The sequence below is a fragment of the Aquarana catesbeiana genome, linkage group LG05, assembly GCF_042186555.1.
Source record: "Aquarana catesbeiana isolate 2022-GZ linkage group LG05, ASM4218655v1, whole genome shotgun sequence".
Classification (NCBI taxonomy): domain Eukaryota; kingdom Metazoa; phylum Chordata; class Amphibia; order Anura; family Ranidae; genus Aquarana; species Aquarana catesbeiana.
Window position 1 is genome coordinate 119516304 of NC_133328.1, and position 24586 is coordinate 119540889.

General features: G+C 44.6%; 2 protein-coding genes across 9 annotated transcripts in view; one reads left to right on the plus strand and one right to left on the minus strand.

The window, feature by feature from the left end:
• Window positions 1-24586, plus strand: part of PALS2 (protein associated with LIN7 2, MAGUK p55 family member) — a 387134-nt gene that overhangs the window by 321290 nt on the left and 41258 nt on the right. For all 8 annotated transcript variants that reach the window (XM_073630119.1, XM_073630114.1, XM_073630115.1 and 5 more), the window contains one exon: window positions 5558-5686. In XM_073630119.1, the coding sequence (XP_073486220.1) occupies window positions 5558-5686 (129 nt within the window). The remainder of the gene's footprint in view (window positions 1-5557; window positions 5687-24586) is intronic.
• Window positions 1-24586, minus strand: part of GSDME (gasdermin E) — a 502502-nt gene that overhangs the window by 56882 nt on the left and 421034 nt on the right. The gene's annotated exons all lie outside the window — the stretch shown is intronic.

Consider the following 24586-nt stretch of genomic DNA (forward strand, 5'->3'; position numbering starts at 1 on the left):
TTCCATCTATACTGGAGATTACTCTTCCTTAACTGTTCCACTAGAGGCTTTAGCGCCCTTCTACGGTCTAGTGTAAATTTGGACAAGTCTTGAAAAAATTGTACTGCGGCACCCTCATATAAGATAGAATTCTTCAGACATGCGGCATACATAATCCTGTCTTTTATATGAGCATAATGCATCTTGCAGACAACATCTCGTGGCATGCTAGGATCCAGTCTTCTAATTCCTGCTGTTCTATGGGCCCGATCAATTATCAAATCCTTTGCTTCTGTCCCCGGAATTAATTCTTGGAAGATCTTTTGCAGAGTGGTTATTAGCTCTTTGGCCCCAACATCCTCTTTTAAACCTCTGATTCTAATGTTGGATCTCCTGCTTCTATTTTCTTGCTCATCAATATTGTTAATTAGCTGATGAATTTGTTTTCCTTGTTTTTGCATATTTTCCTTTAACTTCCTTGATTCCTGCTCAACTTTCGAGACTTTAGTGTCTAGTGCGACTGTTTTTTCTTGTGTGTTTTTAATAGACTCCTTAAGCTCAAGTAGCTCCATTTTGTATGAATTCTCCAATCTAAACACATATTGGTCCATATCTTCCCTGGTTGGCAGGGATTGGATATATTTCCTCATATCCCAATTCTCTTTTTCCAATTCTTTTGGATCACTACCCGAGCCTGTGGTGTCTAATAGTGAACTACTTCTGGGGTGTTGTGGTTGTATTTCCCCTGATGATCTAGATGCCCCTGAAATTTCCGCTATATTTGAAATGTCTTGTGGCGTTTGTATGGCTTGTGTTGCACGGGGAGATTGTAGCTGTAGTTGTTGAAATATCTCCTTGATATCAGCCGTTTGTGTAGTTTGTGTCCCGGTGGGGTTTTTACTTTTACCCTCCTCTTTATCTTTCTTATTTTTCTGGGGTTGTGGTGTTTTATTTCCCTTTTTGGGCGCCATATTTTACCGATATTTACAAACAACCTCCCTTTGCTCTAGACTCTCTAGCCCCTTTCTTTGTAAAAAACTTATAGTCCAAGGGTTGAAATCCCTCGTCTGGCCTTTGATATATACTATGAGGGAGTAATACCGTATGTAGCCTCTTATCTTAAATTTAGCTTTTCCTTTCTCATGTCCCTTTCTCCCCCAATACTCCCTCCGGTCAACTTCAGGATTTCAATGCTCCTTATGCTTATATATCTTCCTTATTATCCTTTGAACATTAATTGAGCTTTCCTCCCATAAGCCACACAATCAAATCCACAAGTCAGCTATCATATTATTTCAGGCAAAGTAGCCACTTGTTAATGACAGCCTATGAAATATAGGGGTTACCATAGTCTTCCTATGTGTTGTCTTGCAGATATCTTATATGTCCATACAAATCCAGTTACTGGCACATTTATTTATCTTACCAGCTTCATATAGTGATAGTCTTGCCTGGTAAGGTTTTCCTCATATCACGTAGCAAGGTGTGGGGATCGCCTAGCCTCCTGATCTCTGCCGGCTTGATCCTCAAGACCTTCCCGCGCCGCGCGCTCCCGCCATCGAGCCGTCACTGCCGAATCTGCCGTCTGCGTGTGCAGACCCACCAGGCACCCGTATGGCTGTGCGCCCCCGTGGTTCGGTCTTCGGTCCCTCACCCGGCACTCCACAGGTAGAGCTTTTCTCCGGTCTTCCCTGATTCTGTTATCTGTGCCCGTCTTTTGTGAACCAGACTGCGGATGTATGTCAGCTCCCCGCAGCTTGCAGCCTTACAGCGTGTCTGGCCTCTGGAGCATGTCAGCGTGTCTGCCACTCTAGCTTACTGAGCGGCCATCTTGGGTATCAGCTCCTCCCCCCTCCAGAATCCACTTTTTCACTATCCTAGCTTTTTTTAAACAAATATATAAATTGTTTGTGATAAGTTTCTCTAAACCCTTTTATGTTTTTTGTGATCGAAAGATGTTTGATAGTGTTTGAAATCACTAGAAAATTGAGTTACAACAGCATTTGTCTCTACTGCTATTTTAACAAATGTGTGAAACAATCAGCGCCATCCTAAATCTAAGTGCAAAATTGCAGCCGCTATACACTTTGAGTGGAATCACTACACTTTAAACAAAATATACACACACACACACACACACACACACACACACACACACACACACACACACACACACACACACACTGTATGCATGTATATGTGTGTGTACCAAAAGATACACACAGTGCAGTGCTACAACAGTGATAATTCAATGCTAAACTTGGCGCTATGTACACATGCAAAAAAAAATCATAATAAATGTCCCATAAATCAGTATCAATCTTGATAGTAGTGCTCCAGTGTTATTATCATATCACTGTGCTTCTCAATAATTCTTATTGCTTGTACACCACCATCAGTTATTTAACCTGCTCACCTCAAGGATGAGTCAGGAAGATTCAAATGAACTCTCTATTTTCACTCCCCAAACGTCTTTTCTTTCTCTCAGGACTCAGCTGTTCAATTTCTCCCTTTCACAATCTCCACTCCACTCAATGTATCCCTCACAGATAGGGGGTTGATCTCCAAGATTATTCAGCTGTTCCTCCACTTTAAGGGACTCCTGTATCATGTAATCAAAAACACAGCCGACATAGTGCTCTCTGCTATAAAACTTTTATTTAAAAACCCCGCTAAAAGAGGACACTTACTAGATATAAAAACAAATTCGCTTCTTACATGTATTGAGAGCATCCGCTCGCCCACCACCGTGGCTGCGTGGAGTCACAGGCTCAGATCCTCTTCTCTGCACATGTATGGACCCCTGAATGGTCTGCCTCACCAGATGGGGGAGGATACCTCACCCGAGTCTTTTAATATCCTGTCATTGCTATGGTAACCTCCCAAGCTTTTCCACGGCAGATCTGAGTAACTACAAGTCTGCCCACTTCCTGCTGGCCCCGAAACACAATTTCACCACAGTCAAATGGCTGGCAAAGGATCGCTTCAAAATATTGCTGCGTCTGCATGTGTTTAACCGATAAAAATTATGCCCATCTTACTCTGCCTCGCTACTGTAGAAAACGCTCTAAATATAATACATTTTATCTTTCATTTTACACCATTAACTCATTTTGCCCACTTAAGGACCGAGCCTCTTTTTGAGATTTGTTGTTTACAAGTTAAAAACTGTTTTTTTTTTTTTTTGCTAGAAAATGACTTGGAACCCCCAAACATTATACGTTTTTTTTCTTACACCCTAGAGAATAAAATTCCAATCGTTGCAATACTTTCTGTCACACCGTATTTGCGCAGCGGTCTTACAAGCGCACTTTTTTTTTTGAAAAAATTCACTTTTTTGAAGTAAAAAATACGACAACAGTAAAGTTAGCCCAATTTTTTTTATATTGTGAAAGATAATGTTACGCTGAGTAAATTGATACCCAACATGTCACGCTTCAAAATTGCGCCTGCTCGTGGAGTGCAACAAACTTTTACTCTTAAAAATCTCCATAGGCGACGTTAAAAATTTTACAGGTTGCATATTTTGAGTTACAGAGGAGGTCTAGGGCTAGCATTATTGCTCTCGCTCTACCGATCACAGCGATGCCTCACATGTGTGGTTTGAACACCATTTTCATATGCGAGCGCTACTCACGCATGCATTCGCTTCTGCACGTGAGCTCGACGGGACGGGGCATGTTTTAAAAATGTTTTTCTTATTTATTTTACCTTTTATTTCTTTTTTTACACTGTTCTTTTTAAAAAAAAAAAAAATTCTGTCACTTTTATTCCTATTACAAGGAATGTAAACATCCCTTGTAATAGAAAGAAAGCATGACAGTACCTCTTAAACATGAGATCTGGGGTCAAAAAGACCTCAGATCTCATATTTACACTAAAATGTAATTTAAAAAAAAGACCCTTTCAGAGTTATGGGCCGACGTGACATTTTGGCATCGCTTCCGCCCTGCAATGGGTATGGAGACGGGTGGGGGCGATCTCCCCATCACTCGTCTCCATACCCAGCATGTGAAAGAATCTGATCGCCTCTGCCGACTGCTCCAGTAAGCGTCAGAGGGCACTGGAGCGCGGCGGGAGGAGGGCCCCTCTCCCGGCGCCGATAAAAGTGATCTCGCAGCGAATCCGCCGCAGAGACCACTTTTATCTGAAAGCAGACTGCCGGCCGAAGAAAAGGATACTGGGGTTATGGCAGCTAGCTGCTGCCATAACGATATTCCTCTTCAAAGTTAGGACGTATATCGGCGTGCGGTGGTCCGTAAGTAATTATTGAGTTTATTAAAATTTAGTAATCGTTTAAAATAATCCGACCAAAAAATATATAGTTTGCCCGGGAGTCGAACCCAGGCCTCCTATGTGGCAGGCGAGAAGTCTACCACTGAACCACTTAATCTATTTTATATAAAAAAAAAATCTCCCATCTTCAATTATTTCTAATAAAGCAGTTTAAATCAAAGTCAACGTTGAGTCCCTTTGGTGCCAAGACTTTGGTCTAGTATACCCAGAAAGGCTCACGTCGACTGAGCGCTCTGATGTAGTGACCACCTCTCCAATGGGGTTTCACTTTTTCAACTCCCCAAAATTTTAAGCACCTTGGGTTCCTACCATGGACCTCTCTAAAGTGCTTAGGAACACTATGGTCCTTTTTACCATTTTTTATATTGTTTGTGCTCTCGTACCCTTACCATCAGGAGTCTGGAGGTACGACCCACATATTGGCGCTTGCATGGGCACTCCAGCACATAAACAACCCCCTCTGAACACGTAATGAATTCCTTTGTCATGGGTCCTATTGGTAGCTGTTGCCAGAAACTCTTTGCATTTTTTTGCATTACTTCCTTTAGTATGAGTAAGTACCGCATGAGTAAAAACCTGTCAAAAAAGGTGTAAGTGTTCGTGTCCCTTTAATGGGTGGGTCCAATACACCAGGAGCCAAAATATGTCTTGTTTGGAGCCTTTTGGAGCCTTTTTATAGATAAATTTAGGGGCTGATGGAAGTGCTTCCCCCAATATCTTGTCCCTCAACAATATATCCCAGTGCTTTTTAAAAATATTTTCGATTTTACGCCGCTGGGTATTGTATCCTAGTAGAATCCTGAACTCCTCTCCTGTTTTAATTTCTCTTTGTTTTACCTTTATTTATTAACAAGTCTTTTCTATCCATGTTTTTAACTACTTCTAATGCTTTACTTATGAACTTCTTATCGTACCCTTTCTGTTGGAATTTGTCTCCAAACCGAGTTACTTGCTCCATGAACTCCTCTTCTTTACTGCAGTTTCTCCTTAATCGCACAAACTGACCCTTTGGTATATTAAGTAACCATGGTCTATGATCACGGCTATCAGTAGCTATATACCCATTTCTGTTAGTGGGTTTACAATAATTTTTGGTACAGATCCCTCCCCCTTGTATGTATATTTCTACATCCAAAAATACCATACTGAGCCGATCATACTTCCAAGTCAACACAATGTTTTTGTTGTTCTGAGTGCTATTTGTCTGAAGATTTTGAAGATATTTCAAGTAAAAAAAAAAAAAAACAATAGAAAAGCTCAGATTTTTTTTTTTTTCCTTCAGGCATTAAAAGTACTGCGGACTTCTGAGTTCATGCCGTATGTAGTGTTTATTGCTGCTCCAGAGTTAGAGACATTGCGTGCCATGCATAAAGCCGTGGTGGATGCTGGAATCACGACAAAGCTTCTCACTGTAAGTCACTGTTCTTTTTATTATTGGCCTGCTGATTATATACATGCTCTGGTAACTTCAGCAGAAGATCACTGATTACCCTTTGTTTCATCCTCATTACAGAGCACTACCAGGTCTATGGCAGATGCAAGGGATTTATGTATTTTATGTATGAATCAAGTAATTTGAGTTTATGTTCGGTTTAAAAGCCTGGTAGATTCCAGCTTGCTTCACAGGGGGTTAAAATGAAAAATATTTAATGCCTGCCAAAAATGTTTCGGAGACAGATCATCAGATTATATTGAGTTCATTCCACATTTGCTTTTACCCAATTAAATTGAACATGTAGAATAGGGATTGCCTGAGCCAAACTAATCCAAACTAGAGAGCCCTAATGCCGTTACTGCTGATTTTGGCAGTGACGAACACAGTGACAAGATATCCGGCTCATTTCCTAGCTCTCTCCTTTGCGTCCTTTGCTAAAAATGAGGTGAGTGCTGTGAGCAATTTATTTGTATTAAACCTTGATTTAGAGTCTTAATGCAATTAGTCTGACAATGTGACATTGCAGTCTTTTGTGCGTTGTGCCCAGTATTGTCCCCACATAACCTCAGCATATAAAAAAGATTTGTAGGAAATTTTTTTTTTTCCTGGTAGGTTTTGTGGAAACAGGTCTTTTTCGCACTTTCATCTGGGAGGGAGAAAGTGAATACTCTTTTTATTAAAAAAAAAAAAAGTAATTTTTTTAATTGGATCTACTTTTGTGCTGGCCTCCTATAGAGGAAATATGTTCTCACTGTTATCACACCCTGCCAAGCCACTACGTTTGTTTCAAGGATAGCAACAAACTGCTGGTTGGAAGCTAAACAGTGGGGACCTTGAGTGGAGAGTAAACAAGTCTTGCTTTTTGACTGCTGGTGATTGCTGGGTTGCATTTTTAGGTTCTTTTTGGGGCTTTTCCTTGTAGCTTTTTAACACCTTTTTCTGACACTTTTTAAACAGCTTTTTTTTTCTTTGCTTCCTTCAGCCTACTAATTAGGGGAGTGGTTAATTGCTCACAGGTGCTTGAGGCCTATATAACCTTGTGTAGAACTCATTGTGAGGCTGCTCATTTTTGAGTCTGCTAGAACTCTGCCCAAGTGGAACTGGTCTAAGTGGTGAGTTTAAAACTAGAGTTTATAACAGGGGTCATAGTACCTGTGTAGTGTGAGTACCTGAGTGGTGTCTGAATAGTGTGTGTGGATCGTTAGTACTTGTGTATTGTGTACACGTAGTTCTAGTTCTGCGAGTGGTCTGCGAGTGCACGTAATTCTGTGAGTGCACATAGGTCTGCAAGTGCACATAGTTCTGCAAGTACCTGTGTATTGTCTTGAGTATTAGTGTTAGGAAGCTAGTTGGGTAATTTGGACAGGGTATAATCCCCAATCCTTATTAAATTGAATAGGTACGATGCCCAGCGGGTGTGGAGAGGCGACTCTTTGTACATTTTGCGGTATGTATGCATTCCTTGATCATCCGATCGAGGGTGAATACTGCTGTGCAAATTGTAAGCGCATTGTTTCCCTGGAAGCCCAGGTTCTGAATCTGGGGAAGCAACGGTCATCACTGAGAAGTCCTTCCATACTAAAGGAGAGCCAGGAACGTACATGGCAGGGGCCAACACAGAGGCGGGTGGAGACAAAGAGGTGCAGGCACTAGGAAAGTGTAGATGGGTGACAGTCAGGAAGGGTAGAGGAGGAAGTGCCAGGGAAGGCCGATCCAGGGCTGGAGCATCCCAATAAGTACGCTCCATTGAGTGACATTGGTGAAACCGGTCAGGGACCGGCACTGCTGGAGCTGAGGGACTCTCCTAGCTGCCAGGGGAAGACCTCCAGTGAGAGTGGGGGAGAAGTGAAGGGAAAGGAAAGACAGATTCTGGTGGTAGGGGACTCAATTCTTAGAACGACAGAGAGGTCAATCTGTAACAAAGACCTGAAGCGCCAAACAGTATGTTGTCTACCAGGCGCTCGGGTTCGGCACATCACGGATCCGGTGGACAGATTACTGGGAGGGGCTGGGAAAGACCCAACTGTCATGGTGAACATCGTCACCAAAGTCAGAAGCAGATGGAGTGTCCTAAAGAACGATTTTAGGGACTTAGGAGCTAAATTGAGGAAAAGGACCTCCAAGGTAGTATTCTCCAGGAATACTACCGGTACATCGATCCACACCAGAAATGCAGAGGGAGATTAGGGAAGTAAACAAGTGGCTGAAGAGCTGGTGTAGTAAGGAGAGGTTTGGGTTCCTGGAGGACTGGGCCGACTTCTCAGTCGATAAGCGGTACTATAGAAGGGATGGACTGCACCTAAATGAGGAGGGTGCAGATCATCTGGGAATGAAGATGGCCAAAGAGTTAGAGGTGTTTTTAAACTAGGTGATGGGGGGAGGGTCCAGAGGTAGAGATAGTCAGCGCGGAACATATTCCAGAGGGTAGTATTAGGGGCATTAGTGGTAGGTTGACCAAAGCACATAAACCCAAGGTAAGTATAGTAGCAAGTCCTAGTTGCAATCTCGGAACACCCAATAAGAGGATAATATGCGACCGGTCTAAACTACGTGGCATGTTCACAAATGCCAGGAGCCTGGCGGACAAGATGGGTAAACTAGAGATACTTTTGTACGAGGAGGATTTGGATTTTGTGGGAATTTCAGAGACCTGGTTCAACAGCTCTCATGATTGACTGGCAAACATTCAAGGGTATACCCTTTATCGCAAGGATAGAGAGGGTAAAAAAGGGGGAGGGGTATGCCTATATATCAAGAATAATGTACAAGTGAATGTGAGAGATGACATCACTAAGGGAGCTAGGGAGAAGGTGGAATCCTTATGGGTAGAGCTCCAAAGGGATGAAGCTAAGGGGAAAATAATACTGGGAGTATGCTATAGGCCCCCTAACCTGAGGGAGGAAGGGGAGACAGATCTCCTATCACAATTTGGATTAGCAGTAAGGATGGGAAGTGTTATCATAATGGGGGATTTTAATTATCCAGACATAGACTGGGCGGAGGGAACTGTGCATTCATCTAAGGCTCGCCAGTTCCTAAATGTCTTGCAGGACAATTTTTATGGGTCAGATGGTAGACGCACCAACTAGAAATAAAGCATTACTGGATCTACTGATTACCAACAATACAGACCTGATCACGGATGTGGAAATACGGGGCAATTTAGGTAACAGCGATCACAGGTCAATTGGCTTCAGTATAAATCACACAAATAGGAAATATAAGGGAATACAAAGACACTGAATTTCAAAAGAGCCAACTTCCCTAAACTTTGAACCTTACTAGAAGGCATAAATTGGGATAAAATCTTAGGAACAAAGAACACGGAGGAGAGATGGGTTTGCTTTAAGAGCATATTAAATATTGGCATTAGCCAATGCATCCCATTGGGTAATACATTTAAAAGAGCGAGCAAAAGTCCTGGATGGCTTAACTCCAATGTAAAAATGCATATAAAAGTGGGACGGCAATGGTGTAGGACGCGTGTGAGCTGAGCTCCGCTCTCGGTATATCCTGATACCGATATCCTGTGTACCCACAGCTGCCTATTTGCATGATCTCTGGACAGCCTGAGACTCCCACACTGTACCCATCATGTCCCTGCCGAAGAGGAACGCTATAGCCTCCTCTTCGCTAGACAGGTATCGGAGACAGGAACGGGACCATGAGGAGCAAGATGGCGACCCGGCAGCCTCACCAGTGGAGCATGCTGCGGCTGACACAGCTAAGGTCCTGGAGGCTATTTCTTGTCAGTCCACCCTGACTACTAAAATATAGGAGTTAAAGGTGGACATCCTCCCTAATAAGGCAGGACATGACCAAACTCAGGGACCGGGTCAAAGAGACTGAGACCAGAATCAGCCGAGCGGAAGACACTTTGTACCCCCTCCAACATTCTCACAAGGACATGCAATGCCAAATACAACAACTGGTCCAAAAGCATATAAAGGAAAGGTGCATAAATAAGGCCTAAAAAAGCACCTGCTCAGTGCCAGATCAAGCCTGTTAGCAGAAATACCTAAATCCTTGAAATATAGCAATCCTAATATAAGAGCAGAGAAAAATGCCAAACTGGTATAAAAATAAATGATTTAAATACTAAAATAATAAAATATCAAAATGGCGCTAAAAATTAATAAACGTGATAAAAAATGCAATATCACAACGTGTGGTTAATCCCACATGTAAAAGTCTATAAGCAGTAGATGGTGAAGCAGACAGTTCATAAGAAGTTTTTTGATTGTAGATAGTGGTCAGAGGGTGCACCTTTCACCATACAATGTGAGCAAATTCCACCTTGTGTAACACACTCCCCCAGGGGGTCAAACTCACCAGACTCTCACGATAAGTCAGCGTTCTGGTAGAATGAAATACAGCCACTCAGATTCTAAGTCCAAATCACCATCAAGGTCCACCAGTATAGGGGCTCCAGAGTTTGTGTCATAAAATACAAGAAAGTCGGCACACAGCGTAACCTCGTTTATTTAAGACAAAAACCCCCTATAAACAAGCAGACTCCTTAATAAAACTGCGTACATCAAGATTAAAAAACACAAGCAAGATATAGTATGTGACCCTGAGGGCGCTATCACCTTAATCAGCCGTCCAGGATAGATGCAGCGTTTCCTTGCAGATAGCTGTGGATACTTCTGGGTGGGTGGTGGAGAGCGGTGGAGCGCACAGTGTCACTTCCGGGATGTCGTGTAGGTCACGCCCTACACGACATCCTGGAAGTGACGCTGTGCGCTCTACTGCCTATAGACTTTTACGTGTGGGATTAACCACACGTTGTGATATTGCATTTTTTATCACGTTTATTAATTTTTAGCGCTGTTTTGGTATTTTAATATTTTAGTATTTGAATCATTTATTTTTATACCACTGTTTGGCATTTGGCCCAAATGCATGACGACATCGAAAACCGGGCTTGCAGGTCAAATCTCCGCTTCATCGGACTTCCTGAGGGCTCCGAGGGCCCAGACCCGGCCACTTTCCTGGAGCAGCTCCTGATTAAAACATATGGCAGGGAGGCCTTTTCAACTACATTCGTGGTCGAGCATGCCCATCGTATGCCCGCACGCCGCCCTCCCAAGGGGTGCACCGCCACGTACCTTTTATAGTAAAGCTCCTAAATTACCGGGACCGAGATGCCATCCTTCGCCTGACCAGTGAAATGGGGAACAATCCTTTACAGAATGGCCACATATCGGTTTTCCCCGACTTCTCGGCAGAGGTCCAGAAACGGGGATCTCGCTTCATGGATGTCAAACGGCGGTTGAGGGCACATCATTTGAAATATGCCATGCTGTTTCGGCCCATCTTCGCATCGTGGGAGACGACCAAGCACATTTTTTTGAAAACCCGGTGCTCGCCTCGGCCTGGCTGGATCAGCGAGACGCAGAGAGAAATCGCCCTGTTTGATGGAGACCTTCACCTGCCTCCTACTGTGGGTAAGCCTTTACACACCCGGTTCCTTTACGGAAGCCTGACCCACATACTGCCTTAATCATGGGACCGTGCCCACAGTCCTTCTCCCACAATATTTTGAATACACGATACAGCTCTCCCCGGTATGTAACAGCACTGCACACTGAACTCATATATGCGGAGGCCCGTACCCCCTTTTTTGTTTTCTGCCCGTGCCACTAGCCCTCTGTCACTATCGGCAAGCTGGACACCATGATTACATGATATAAATCGTTGACTCAGAACCATACTGCTATACTCATCATTGACATTATACTGGAGACACTACGCTGAAACCAAAAGGGGGGGGGGGGTTTCTCCTTCCCTTTTTTTAATTTTTTTTTTCTTCTCCTGAAAATGCAACCCCCCCCCCCCCCCACCTTTTTTTTTTTTCTCATTATTTTCTATGTTTGCCAATACCTTTCAATTTTTTCTTTTTCTACTAGTTACCGTGAATAAGCATATGAACATTGCTAACCAACCAACGAGCACTGGTGAACTGCACAGGCCACAAATCCTACTGCTGAGTCTACAACCAGCGAATGTTCGCCCCCCCTAGGTAGTTAGTCTTTCACCCATACCACCCGAAAGGCCCTTGTGGGTGATAGTATGGCTGATGCGGGTATGCCGGCCATCCTAGTTAGATTGTTGTCAAGGCAGCTCCACACAAGTTTTAGGAATTATGCTCCAACTAAGTTGGGGAAGCTGAGGGCTGGGTGGGGGGAAAGGGGAAAATGTAAGTTTTATTGAGAAAATAATTGACTCAAATGTTTGGATGTGTCATTGCCATCATCCCATAAATATTCTAAAAAATTGTGCAAACCTCTAGTTTGGGATTATTAGGGCAATGAAACAATTGAATTGAGTAAAAAATTAATTTATTATAAATACAGGTATAAATTCATGATACAAAAATTATTTGGACTTCAAAATATTTGTAGACAATATATAATATTAAAAGACAATGCATGATTGAGAAGGATGATAGAGAGTGATACATCTTACTACAAGATACAGTCACCACCAGTACAAAGAAGGTGGTGTCAAGTAGCAGAATTCCAACGCATTTCAACATTTATTATTCAAGAAAGTCTTCCTCAGGGAAAATTGTATCACAATCTAAGAAAAATCAGAGTAACAATATTATAGGCTACATACATATATCACATTTATTGTAAAATGGACAGAGTATCTGCCAAACAACTTACGTTTTTCATGCATTTAGTAAATAACAGCTAGTGCATTCCCAGTGCCAGAGTAAGAAGGTTTCCGTCCTCCATTGCCCAAGCTGCCACACATCCTCTACAAGAGGGCTGGATATAGTAAAGATCCCAAAGAAATGGCATTCCAAAAACTATTGCTTGATGGCTGTATAAAACACATATAGAAAAAAAGGAATGGTAAGAAAAGCCCCCCCCCCCATATATCTATATGTAGGTAAGTTCCAAGAACAACCCCCCTTTAAAAAAGTCTGGTTATTCCTTGACCAGAAACTAACCTTACAGAGAAGGGCGCAGGGGTACATCCAAAATCGAACCAATCATCAGATGGGAATGGAAGCCTTCACTCTATGGTAAACCCCTTCGGCTAGACACCGGGGGGAGGAATGGCACCATTTGCCATCTCTGGCGTCGTTTTAAATGGTGTGGGCGATGGAGAGGTGGGGGCGCCGTGTCAATGTGATGACGCGGCACGTCCCGCCGTGACCCGACATGTGACGCCGCCGCAGCACAGCCGGTGCATGGTGCAGCGTGATCACATGTCAGACGGATGTAAACATCCGGACAGACAGGGTTGCCATGTTGGAAAAGGGCGGTGTGCAATGCCCACCAGGGGGACAGGGTCCCGCTGGCAAGCAGATAGCACAATTGTGCTGCATCAATCGCCAAAGCAAAGCTGGGGCGCGATGCAGCACAATCACCTGTGGGGGGGATGAGAACATCCGAGACAGTGATGGGACGTGTTGCAGGTGTAATCCTCTGCTGAGGTGATGACAACATCCGGAACAACAGGCCAACCACACTAGAAGAGAGGCGGTGCGATGCGCCGCAAGGGGCTCCCAAATGCCGCAAATCTTGCAGCACACACTATTTGGTCATTATTTCCACCAACTCCAAACAATTGGGGCAGGTGGAAGGAGGGCCAATGGGGGAACTAGTAACCACCGACACATAAATTCCCCCAGCCTGAGCAAAGTTCAAGCTCAGGGGTGGGGATGCCGCAGTGTCAGAGCAGGGCACTTCGGCCCCCCCTGTGTCGTGTAGAGGAGAGTGGGCAGAGAGGCTGGAGTTCCCACGTACTAGGAAACCAGAGGCAAGACACCAACCCAAAAAGAACACCTGATTCTAGACACTGGAAACCCCCTCAGCTGCTAATAAGATTTGAACCTAAATAAGAAATGAAAAAATAAAAAATATTAATGAATAATAGGTAATGATGGTAGTCATCCTGACCCCGCATTGTCCCGGCCTAGAGTGCCTAACTATGCCAGGGGAAGGAGAAACAGGAGGACCCCATACAAAAACCTTTAACTAACATAAATGTATATGTAAATGGGGGTTGTTCAGGACCCAATTTGGCATTATCTCTGTGCAAACGGATCCCCAGGCCAGGTACATCTTTTTGCACTGTACTCTTTATGGTACACAATACCTTATTCTGGCTTACTGTATTCCTCCACCCTATAATTCTACTATGGTTAATGAGGGTTTTTTGTACATGGCCCAGCACTCCACAATCCCGGCCATTTGGCTTGGGGACTTTTAATATGGTCCTAAACCCAACCAGAGACAGACTACAATCGAGCTAGACTGCCCAGCTCCCTACCACTACCCATTTGAGTCGCACACTGATGGAATTCTCACTGACAGACATATGGCGCTTTAAACACCCTGACACTCAGGCCTTTTCATGTTTTTCAGCGACACACTCCACCATGTCCCATATAGACTTTATTATGGTCTCAGATATTTTACTCCCCCTGCTTGAGGACTCTGGCTATCACACCAGGTCCCTGTCTGACCACGGTCCATGTTGGGCTTCTTTGCGCCTTGCTCCTCAAAGAGGGCCTTGCACTTGGCATCTTCATCCTTTTTGGCTGTCTGCCCTAACGGATCAGGGCGACATACAGAGGGAATGGCAAATCTATTTTAATACTAACAGGGACATGGCGTCCATAGGTCTAGTATGGGAAGCATTTAAACTACATGTCCGCTCCACTTAATCCAGACGCATAAATAGAATGAAAGCTTCCTCCAAACTACTACTCTGACAGGCCTCAGAGAGACTAGTGTCAGCAACAGACGTATTTATATCAGAACCCACACCGGCCAACGTCTCTACGCTTAAGTTCCAAATACGCATAGTTGATTAACTCCATTATGAAAAGGCTAAGCAGAAGCACTTCTTCTCAAGGCAATGGGTGTTCTTGCAGGGAGAGCAGGCGGGTAGGCTTTTGGCTTACTTGGCCCATCAGGATGCTAAGCCATCAGTGGTATCCTTGTTGGACCCACAGGGCACACCTATAACAGACCCTTCGTCGGTGGCCGCGGCATTCTGCTCATACTACGCTAACCTATACTCCTCCCAGGTGAATGTTGCTACACAGGAGACACGGGCCTTTCTACAAAATATACCCTTCCCGCAGCAACCTGAATCCCAGGTAACAGACCTAGAGGCTCCCCTCACCACGGATTAAATTGCATTGGCAATAGCATCCCTGGTACCCACTAAAGCCCCAGGCCTGGATGGCCTACCATTAGACTTTTACACAACCTATTCGGAGGTACTGATCCCTGAACTACTTAAGCTATACAATCATATTTTTGAATCCGAATCACTACCCGAATCCTTGCGTCAAGCGGTGATCATCGTGCTCCCCAAGCCAGGCAAAAACCCCCAATACCCTGATTCCTACCGTCCAATCTCACTACTCCAGGTGGACATTAAAATATTGGCAAAAGTACTAGCCACTCGCCTTAATCTATTTTATCCCTTATCCATCCTGATCAAACGGGATTCATGCCTGGTAAAAACACAGCCATGAATATCCGCCGACTACACATGAACCTCGAAGCATGTCATGAGACGGTGGGTGCCAGGGCAGTGATAGCGTTAGATGCCGCCAAGGTGTTTGACACTCTGGAGTGGTTACCTGTGGGAGTGCTTGAAAAGCTTCAGGTTTGGCCCCAATTTTATGAAATGGGTGAAGCTGTTATACTACTCCCCGGAGGCCCGAGTGGCAGTGAACGGGCAGACATCAGACCCCTTTCCTCTAGGGCGTGGAACCCGGCAGGGGTGCCCGCTGTCCCCGCTATTATACGCCCTTGCCGTAGAACCACTCACTCAGAACAAACCTGAATATCCATGGTCTTCGGCTGGGCTCCCTAGTGGAAACGGTGAGCCTCTACGTGGACAACATGCTTCTCTATTTAGAGGACACTGGTCTGTCTCTACAGTCTGCCCTCCAGACCATTGAGGATTTTGGTAAACATACAGGACTGGTCTAAGTCACAAATATTACCCCTGGACCTCTCCCCACCAACAAGCTGCTCTGCTTCCCTCCCATTGCACAGGGTGTACTCTATTCAATACCTAGAGTACAGATCACTAGAGAGCCCCTAGAATACAATAACATAGAACCGCTATTCACCTACCTGAAAACTCGTATGCAATCCTGGGCACGACTCCCACTGGGGGTGATGGGAAGGATTAATCTTACCAAAATGATCCTGCTGCCAAAGCTCCTCTACATGTTCTGGCATTTACTGGTTCTCATCCCCTTAAAAACCTTTAAATTGCTGGATAGTATTCTTAACACCTTTATTTGGGGACCCAGCAGACATAAGCTAGCATGGAACACGCTTAAAAACCCAACCTCCTCAGGAGGAGCAGCTCTCCCAGACTTCCACTCATCCTATATAGCTGCTCAACTCTCCCACTTCTATCACCTCCACAAAACGGATGGACCCAGGTACCAAATCCTTACGTGCAAGAAGCCAAATAGCAACACTCATTCTCCCCTACAAGTATTGTTCAGGGGCAAGGGAGGCAGAGGGGGAGCCAACAGGCATAACCTCCTACCATCCCATCACAAACACATATGGGAGATTGCGCTCAAATTGACTGGTGCGAACTTCTTCAACTCGCATACACCCCTGTGGCATAATCCCCAACTAAGGGAACTGTCACTAATCCCAGGCATTGATACCTGGGCATCTAAGGGGATACTATATCTACACCAGGTAATTACCCCACTTGGAGTATGAAACTTCCAATCATTGAAGGACTAGTTTGAGCTACCCCCACATATGATATTCAGATATCTGCAAACAAGACACGCCCTTCGAACTCAATTCGCAGACGGCTTTCCAAACCCGCAAACGCTATCCATGTTAGATGTAATTATAGGTGCAGATCCCTCCAAACTGATATCCACTTTTTATAATATTATAAGAACTCGCTCGGTGTCACAGAATATAGATACGGCCAGAACTAGATGAGAGGAGGATATAGGCCCCATGGAAGAAGCAGACTGGGACAAGATTTTGGAAAACACTAAGAAGGTCTCTCCCAGGCTTTCAGAGTGCTTAACCCAATTATATATCATACACAAATCTTACCTTACACTGGCAAGAATCGCCAAGTACCACCCAAACCACAACCCATTGTGTCCAAGATGTGCAGGCCACCCATGTACATTCTATTGCTTACTATGGACCTGCCCAGTGATCCAAAATGACTGGGCACAAATCATACAATTTTTGCATGACCATATGGGCTCACCCTTACAACTTGACCCTAAACCCTGTTTATTGGGTCTACTCCCAGATGTTACAATTGATAGCCAAATCGCTGGTAGCCAAATCGCATGCAAGAACCATGCCATATTGCAATGTGATATATAACCAAGAGATTCCCTGGTGCAGGGTGATAGAATACAATCTGATAAATATATTTGGTCACTAGATGCAAAGACAGATTACATTGTGCAGTGGAAATCCAGGATAATTAAATTGTTTGTGTTTACTTTGTATCCTTCTATTGTACTGCATGACATGTACCGTGCCTATATGCTTTACTTACAAATAAGCTTGTTTAAAAAAAAAAAATGCATATAAAAGCAAAGGAGAAGGCCTTCAAAAAATACAAGGTTAAGGGATCATCATCAGCATTCAGACTTTATAAAGAATGCAACAAGAAATGTAAGGGTGCAATAAGGACAGCTAAGATAGAACATGAAAGACACATAGCGGAGGAGAGCAAAAAGAATCCCAAGAAATTCTTTCAGTATGTAAACAGTAAAAAAGGGAGGGCAGACCATATTGGCCCCATAAAGAATGAGGAAGGACATCTGGTTACAAAGGATGGGAAGATGGCGAAGGTATTGAATTTTTTCTTCTCCTCAGTCTTCACGAGGGAATCGGGCTTCAGTAATCAAAACTGCAGTGTTTATCCTCAGGACACATCACAGGAAGCATCTTCATGGTTAAGAGGACAGAATTAAAATTAGACTTGAGAAACATAACATTAATAAATCACCGGGACCAGATGGCTTGCACCCGAGGGTACTCGGTAAAGTAAGAGATAAAACGATAATTCTCCCTCTCTACAAGACTCTGGTCCGGTCACACCTAGAGTATGCTGTCCAGTTCTGGGCACCAGTACTCAGGAAGGATGTACTGGAAATGGAGCAAATACAAAGAAGGGCAACAAAGCTAATAAAGGGTCTGGAGGATATTGGTTATGAGGAAAGGTTGCGAGCACTGAACTTATTCTCTCTGTAGAAGAGACGCTTGAGAGTGGATATGATTTCAATATACAAATACCGTACTGGTGACCCCACAATAGGAATAAAACTTTTTCGCAGAAGAGAGTTTAACAAGACTCGTCGCCACTCAATTAAAATTAGAAGAAAAGAGGTTTAACCTTAAACTATGTAGAGGGTTCTTTACAGTAAGAGCGGCAAGGATGTGGAATTCCCTTCCACAGGCGGTGGTCTCAGTGGGGGGGCATTGATAGTTTCAAGAAACTATTAGATAAGCACCTGAATGACCGTAACATCCAGGGATATACAATGTAATACTGACATATAATCACACACATAAGTTGGACTTGATGGACTTTGTCTTTTTTCAACCTCACCTACTATGTAACATCTTGTACATTCTGTGTTTGCGCATTACAGACATGACTTGTGTTAAAGTATGACTAAACCAGAAAACAAAAAAATGCAATATATTGCACCTTAACACTCATCAGTGGTGGTGGTTGCACTTGTTTTTTTTCGGGGTAATATTTTTATTTATTTAAGTAAGGCGGTCCCTGGCTGAAATCATTAATGGAATATACTGCTGAATACCCTCCTCCCAGTCTTCAGCCAGCGTCCGAATATCCGATTGCCACACTGAGAACAGCCGAAAGACCTTTGAGGTGTCAAGTCCCGCCAGAATGGAGTACAGAGCAGACAGAGTTCCCCCCCATCTCCGAGGTCCTCAGAAAAGCCTCTACATCATTCACCTCTAGCTTAAAGGATCCTGGGAACTGGGCCTGGGCGTGTCTTAGTTGTAGGTATCTAAATGGCATGCGATTAGGGAGGTCTCGGGCCCTCTTGAGGTCATCGAAGCTAAGTAGTCTGCTGTTAGAGACTATGTCTCCCAGGGTCTTGATTTCAAACCTTGCCCATAACACTGGGTCTGGTATGGTTATAAAAGGGGCAATCGAGGATTACCCCAAAGTGGGCTATGTCGAGACCAAGTGTCCACTGCTTGCACTTTGGACCGGACTGTATCCCACACTTTCAGTGTAGTTTTCATAGGGGTGGTGATTTTACTATTGGATCGGGGTCCTTGGTGGATCAGGTTCCTGAGTTCAGCATAGGAACCCAGCAGTGCCGCTTCCAGGTTGGCAGCTGTGTTGACCGGCTCTTCCGAGAGCCACCAGCGTAGCGTAACCAAGACCACGGCCCAACAATATTTAATAAGACAGGGTAGGAGAATCGCCATTGGTTCAATAGCCAGCGCGAAGAGGGTCGGAGACAGGGGACACCCCTGCCTCGTGCCTCTGTGAAGCAGGAAGGGCGGGGAGATGGTGGATCCCGTACGCACTCTAGCCCTTGGAGAACTGTATAGAGTCCGAACCCACAAGATAAAATTAGGTCCAAAGCCGAACCGGCATAGAACCTCCCACAGATAGACCCACCGAATCGAATGCTTTTTCAGCATCAAGAGAGGCTACCAGATCCAATGGAGTAAGGTAATCAGAGGCTGCCTGAACCATATACAGTCTCCTAAGGTTGATATCCGTTCCCTTTCCAGGCATAAATCCTGTCTGATCTTCATGAATCAGGGTTAGGATGATGTCATTTACTCTACTGGCCAGTACTTTGGTAAGTATCTTAACGTCAACGTTAAGCAGAGATATAGGTCTGTATGATGTGCATAATTCAGGATCCTTTACTGCTTTTATCACGACAATGATCGCCTCCGCCACGGAGGCAGAAAAAACACCCCTCTCCAAGGCCATCACCTCGTGCAGTCTGGACAGTATTTGTTCGCTGTACTATTTATAGAACTCTGTCGGCAATCCGTCTGCCCCTGGAGTTTTCCCACCTGTAGGCTACGCAACGCTTGCTGCACTTCCTTGAGGGTAATTGGGCTATCTAAGCTTTTTCTAGGCTCTTCAGTGAGCCTGGGAAAGTCAATCCCATCCAAGTACCCGCCCAGTTCCTCCATCGAGTATGCTGCCCTGGTAGAGTATAGGGACTTGTAGTAAGAAGCGAAGCAGTCATTGATGGCCTGTGGGTCAGTTACAACCATCCCACGGTCATCTTTAATGTGGGCTGTGCTTGTGGTCGGTTGTTGTTCTTTTGATAACCTAGCTAGGAGTCGTCCCGTGTTCTCTCCCTGTTTGAGAATGCACTGTTTGTGCTAATTGGTGTTTTTTGGCCTTAGTGATAGGAGGACTACTATAGTACTACTACTATACTATACTATACTATACTATACTATACTATACTATACTATACACAGCCTGCATATCTAGACAGTTAATCGGATTTTTAGAGAGGACATATTGAGACTCCAGGGTGCTCGCCCTGTTTTCAGCTTCCTCTATAGTGATAGCTGCATTTCGGTGGGCTCTCGAGACTGATAGCAGCCCTTAACGTACGTCTTGAAGACATCCCGTGAGGAGGCGGTATGGGCATTCAACCGCCAATACTCAGAAATGAGGTTAGCAATTTCCAATTCTATAGTGGGGTCTGAAATCCAATATCGGGAGAGTCGCCACACCCTCTCAGGGTGCGGGGTCGACGTTTGGAGGCAACAGAGCATGGGAGCATGATCTGATATGCCCCTTGGGAGGATCTCAATCTTGGTTACCTTTGGCAAAATTCCCCCACTGGCATAAATCAGGTTTATTCGCGAGAGGGTACAGTATGAGGCAGACTGGCAGGTAAAGGCACGGTTTGTAGGGCGCTTCCATCTCCAGACATCCGTCAAACCCATACAGGGATGCCCATTTGGATAGAGGAGAGTCGGTGACAGTGCCAGAGGCTAATTTATCTAGGGCAGGACTCGGAAGCATATTAAAGTCCCCCACTATAATAATGTTATCAGTTGCATATGTAGCTATAATAGGGACTAAACCCTTCAGCAGTGAGATGGTAGCAGGCAGGGGTATATAGATTCCTCAATCAATAATTCAAGAATGTCTACAGTTGCATGTAATAACACATACCTACCCCCTGGGTCAATTTTAAAGTCTAGAAATTTGAATGTCAGGGACTTATGTTCCAGGATACTTACTCCCCTGGCATAGCATGAGTAAGTAGCGTGGTAGTAGTGTCCTACCCAAGGCTTTTTAAGGCTCATAACCCTGCTGCCCACCAAGTGGGTTTCTTGCAGGATACATATGTGGGGGTTATGTTTAAGGAATGCCATTACCAGGGATCGCTTCACTTTATCATTGAGGCCCCTAACATTCCGTGAAAGTATTCTTAGGGGGGCCATGCGTCAAACAATTGGAAGGTAACAATCTGATATGCACATGTCTTATGACCCAGTGGGGGACGGACATTCTTCTAACATCATCAGTAGTGTAATATCCCCGCCCACCAACCCGCCACCCGACCACTGCTTAGGCACATCCTGCACCGCTATATGAAAGGAGCCACTGCATATAACAAGTTGAAACGAAAAAAAAAAGGGAACAAAAGTACATAACTAGATCCCTCACCACCCCCACCCCGCACATCCATGTAAAAAAAAAGGAAAAGAAAAACTTGGAGTGCTTTATTCCCCCAACTCCCAAAACTAACAACCCCCACAAAATTTAGGACGTTCTCCTATGTGGGCCATGAAACAAGCTGTAAAATGGAGATCTTACACAGCTAAATCATGTGATCGTCACGGTCCGCAACCACAACTACCTGCGTATAATGAACAGTGCTAAACGGGGTTACATATTCTGCAGACTGGTTAGGGAAATAGGTGAAACCAGATAAAAAACAGAGATAAATTAGGTCAGTAGAAAAAACACACCTAGCTTGTACTAGGGGAAACAGGCTTATTAGTTACTAACACCTTGAACCGGGAGCCATTAAACGTGGTCTGTCCCTGTTGCCCATGTTGCTCTCTGCTTCTGGAAGTGTGGTGACTGGCTCTGGGGCTCACTCTGCAGGGCATCTCAGAGAGGTCCATGGGGAGCTGCACATGCCTGTCGCCACCAGCAGGGGGGTACAGGGCTGAGGAAGGAGATTGTACATTCCAAGGGGGAAAGAACAGCCACAAGGTGCATGAGAGGTTTGTTTCCACTCCAGCCTCAGGGACAGTGGCTAGCAGATGATCATCCACCAGCAGTGGGCAGACCTACAGGCCTAAGAAGCCCAGAGTCAATGTCAGCAGCCACAAGGGCATTGTAGCAGGTGTTCATTCAGCAGTGTTTGGCGCCATAGTCACATAGTGAGAACAACGGGTGCCATGTGCGACAGGCCAGATATATAGAAGGGGGTGCAATCTTTCAGCATGGGCAAAATGTGCAGGGTAAATACAGGGTGTAAAAGTCAGGTGCCACGGGGAAACAGTTACCTTGCTCTAGGCAGATTCTTGAGCCATTGGGAAGCATCCTCCGGGGAGACAAAGTATTTAGTAGATTCCCCATCCACTACTCTCAGTCGTGCAGGGAAGAGCATGCTGTATTTCATCCCTCTCGTGCATAACTGGGCTTTCACATGATCGAAGGTTCCGCAGAGCCTCTGGGTTACGACGGAGTAATCCAGGAAAATAATTAGTTTCCCATTTTCATATCGGAGCTCGTCGACTTTCCTTGCCTCCCTCAAGATAAGATCCCGATCCCTGAAGTTTAAGAGCCGGAAAATGAAGGTGCATGGTGGGGAGCCCTGTGGGCTTGCTCCACCATGAAATGCGGGGAGAATTGCGCCCTGGGAAGGAGGGTTCGGAGGAGCTGCTCTGTGAAAGTGGTGGGGTCCTGGCCCATCGCTCCCTCCGGGAGGCCGACTACTCTCAGCTTGTTTCCTCCTGCACCGGTTCTCGCTGTCTTCAGCGCGTGACTCCAGAGATTTCATTTTGACTTGTAGAGTGTGGATGGATGCCCTTTGCTCCCTGAATGCATCCTCCGACTCCCCCACCAGCCTCTCCGCCTCCCCCAGCCGGTCTCGGAATCTGTCCGTGTCCCTTCTCATCAAGCCAAAGTCTATTTGCAGGAGATCAGTTTTCTCCGTGAGGGTCGTTTTGTCCTCTTTCTTTCAATACCTTTGCTTGTTTTTTTTTTTTTTTTTTTCTTTTGGGTATTTCCATAGTGGAGTTATTACAGAGAGATATTGAATAGCTCAAATCCAGCCTGATATAGATTATACAAGTTTGAGAGAGCTTAACTTTTAGATGGGCCATCCCTGTCATAAATCCGAAGATGTCGGTCTCTAGAAAAGAATGATGCTCCCTTTCAAATAAATGATAAAGCAATAGTTTTACAGTAACCTTTGGCTCGGCCATACACACGGTACAGTAAAAACTAGCAATGATAAATAAGTAGGTTGACCTCACAGAGGAACAGATTGATAGTTTGTTTTTATAATGTGACTTTTATTAAAGTTTTGTTGGCCAAGAAAGATAAATGATTGTGCTCAGTGGTGTAAACTGCTGCCAGGACTAACTAGAACCTATTAATAGCTTTCACAATACTTCCAGAGAGCCCTAAAATCATGGGTGCTTAGCTGTGGGACTCTTGACGTTCACAAAGTCAAGTGTTTAGCCACCTCCCACATCCTGCTATTTTTTTTTAAAGGAAACTTTTCCTGGGATGCTACCATTCTAGACTTCTGCAAATGTTAGCTTCCTGGCTGTCATACTGTCTGACTGCAATACGTTAGTGGTTGTAACCCTAAAAAAAAATGTTCCTGTCCCTTTAAAGCACGAGAGATGGCACAGTGCTTTTGCCATGTCAATTGTTCCTTTCTATGTTGTACAATACCTGGCTGATCCTACCTGTTCCTGTCTTCCCCTCTGTAACCTGACCTAATTTATCGTGGCTATTGATCTCTGATAGTGTGGTCAGTTTACGTCCCTCCGTCATCCAGCTATCTCCTCAGCGTCTCTGCATCTCCTCCTTTCCCCATCCCTCTCTTTTCTGTAGTCTATGTGAGAGCCGATCTCCTCCCCGTCCCTCCCTTCTCCTCTTATGCCTTTGTAATTCTATTCCCTGCAGCTGTTCCAGTGCTTGTAAAGAAGCATGTATCAAGTACTTTAGAAAGAAAAAGAATCTGACAGGAGGTAGGTTCAATGGGTGTGCCACATCCCAAGTACATGGAAAAAAAGCAATGGTTCCCCTGGAGTGGGATTTTAAAGGCACTACCACACAGTTGATACAATATATGTAAAAGGTATAATTTTATTACATAACAAGAAAAAATATATACAAATTGAAATATAATGGAAAAAAGACCATCACTGGAAGTGGGTAAGTCTCACTGAACTGACGCGTTTCCGAGAATCCTTCATCAGGGTTCATAAAGTGAGAGTTAGCATCTGGGGGATTGCAGAGTAGAAAAAGGGAGGTAATTAATACTAGATATGAAGCCCCCCCAGAGCGGACCAAGAAACATGAAAATCACTTACTTCCAATATACTGACAATACATAAGTATCCATGGCATTAAAAACAAGCTTCACGGATGTCTCCCCGGCAGGTGTCCACATGAGAATGAATTCAAAAAGGATTTTTTCCTAGGCTGTATCAAAGAGAACTTTTTGCCAAGGGAAGAAAACCCCTAGTTGCGCTGAGGGTCACCGCACCCTAGAACCAGGTGTGTTGTCTGTGTGCAGACTGGGGTCCAGAAGACTCAGGACCTGGGAACAAAAAAACACACAATAAGGCGAGGGGGGAGAATCGAAAA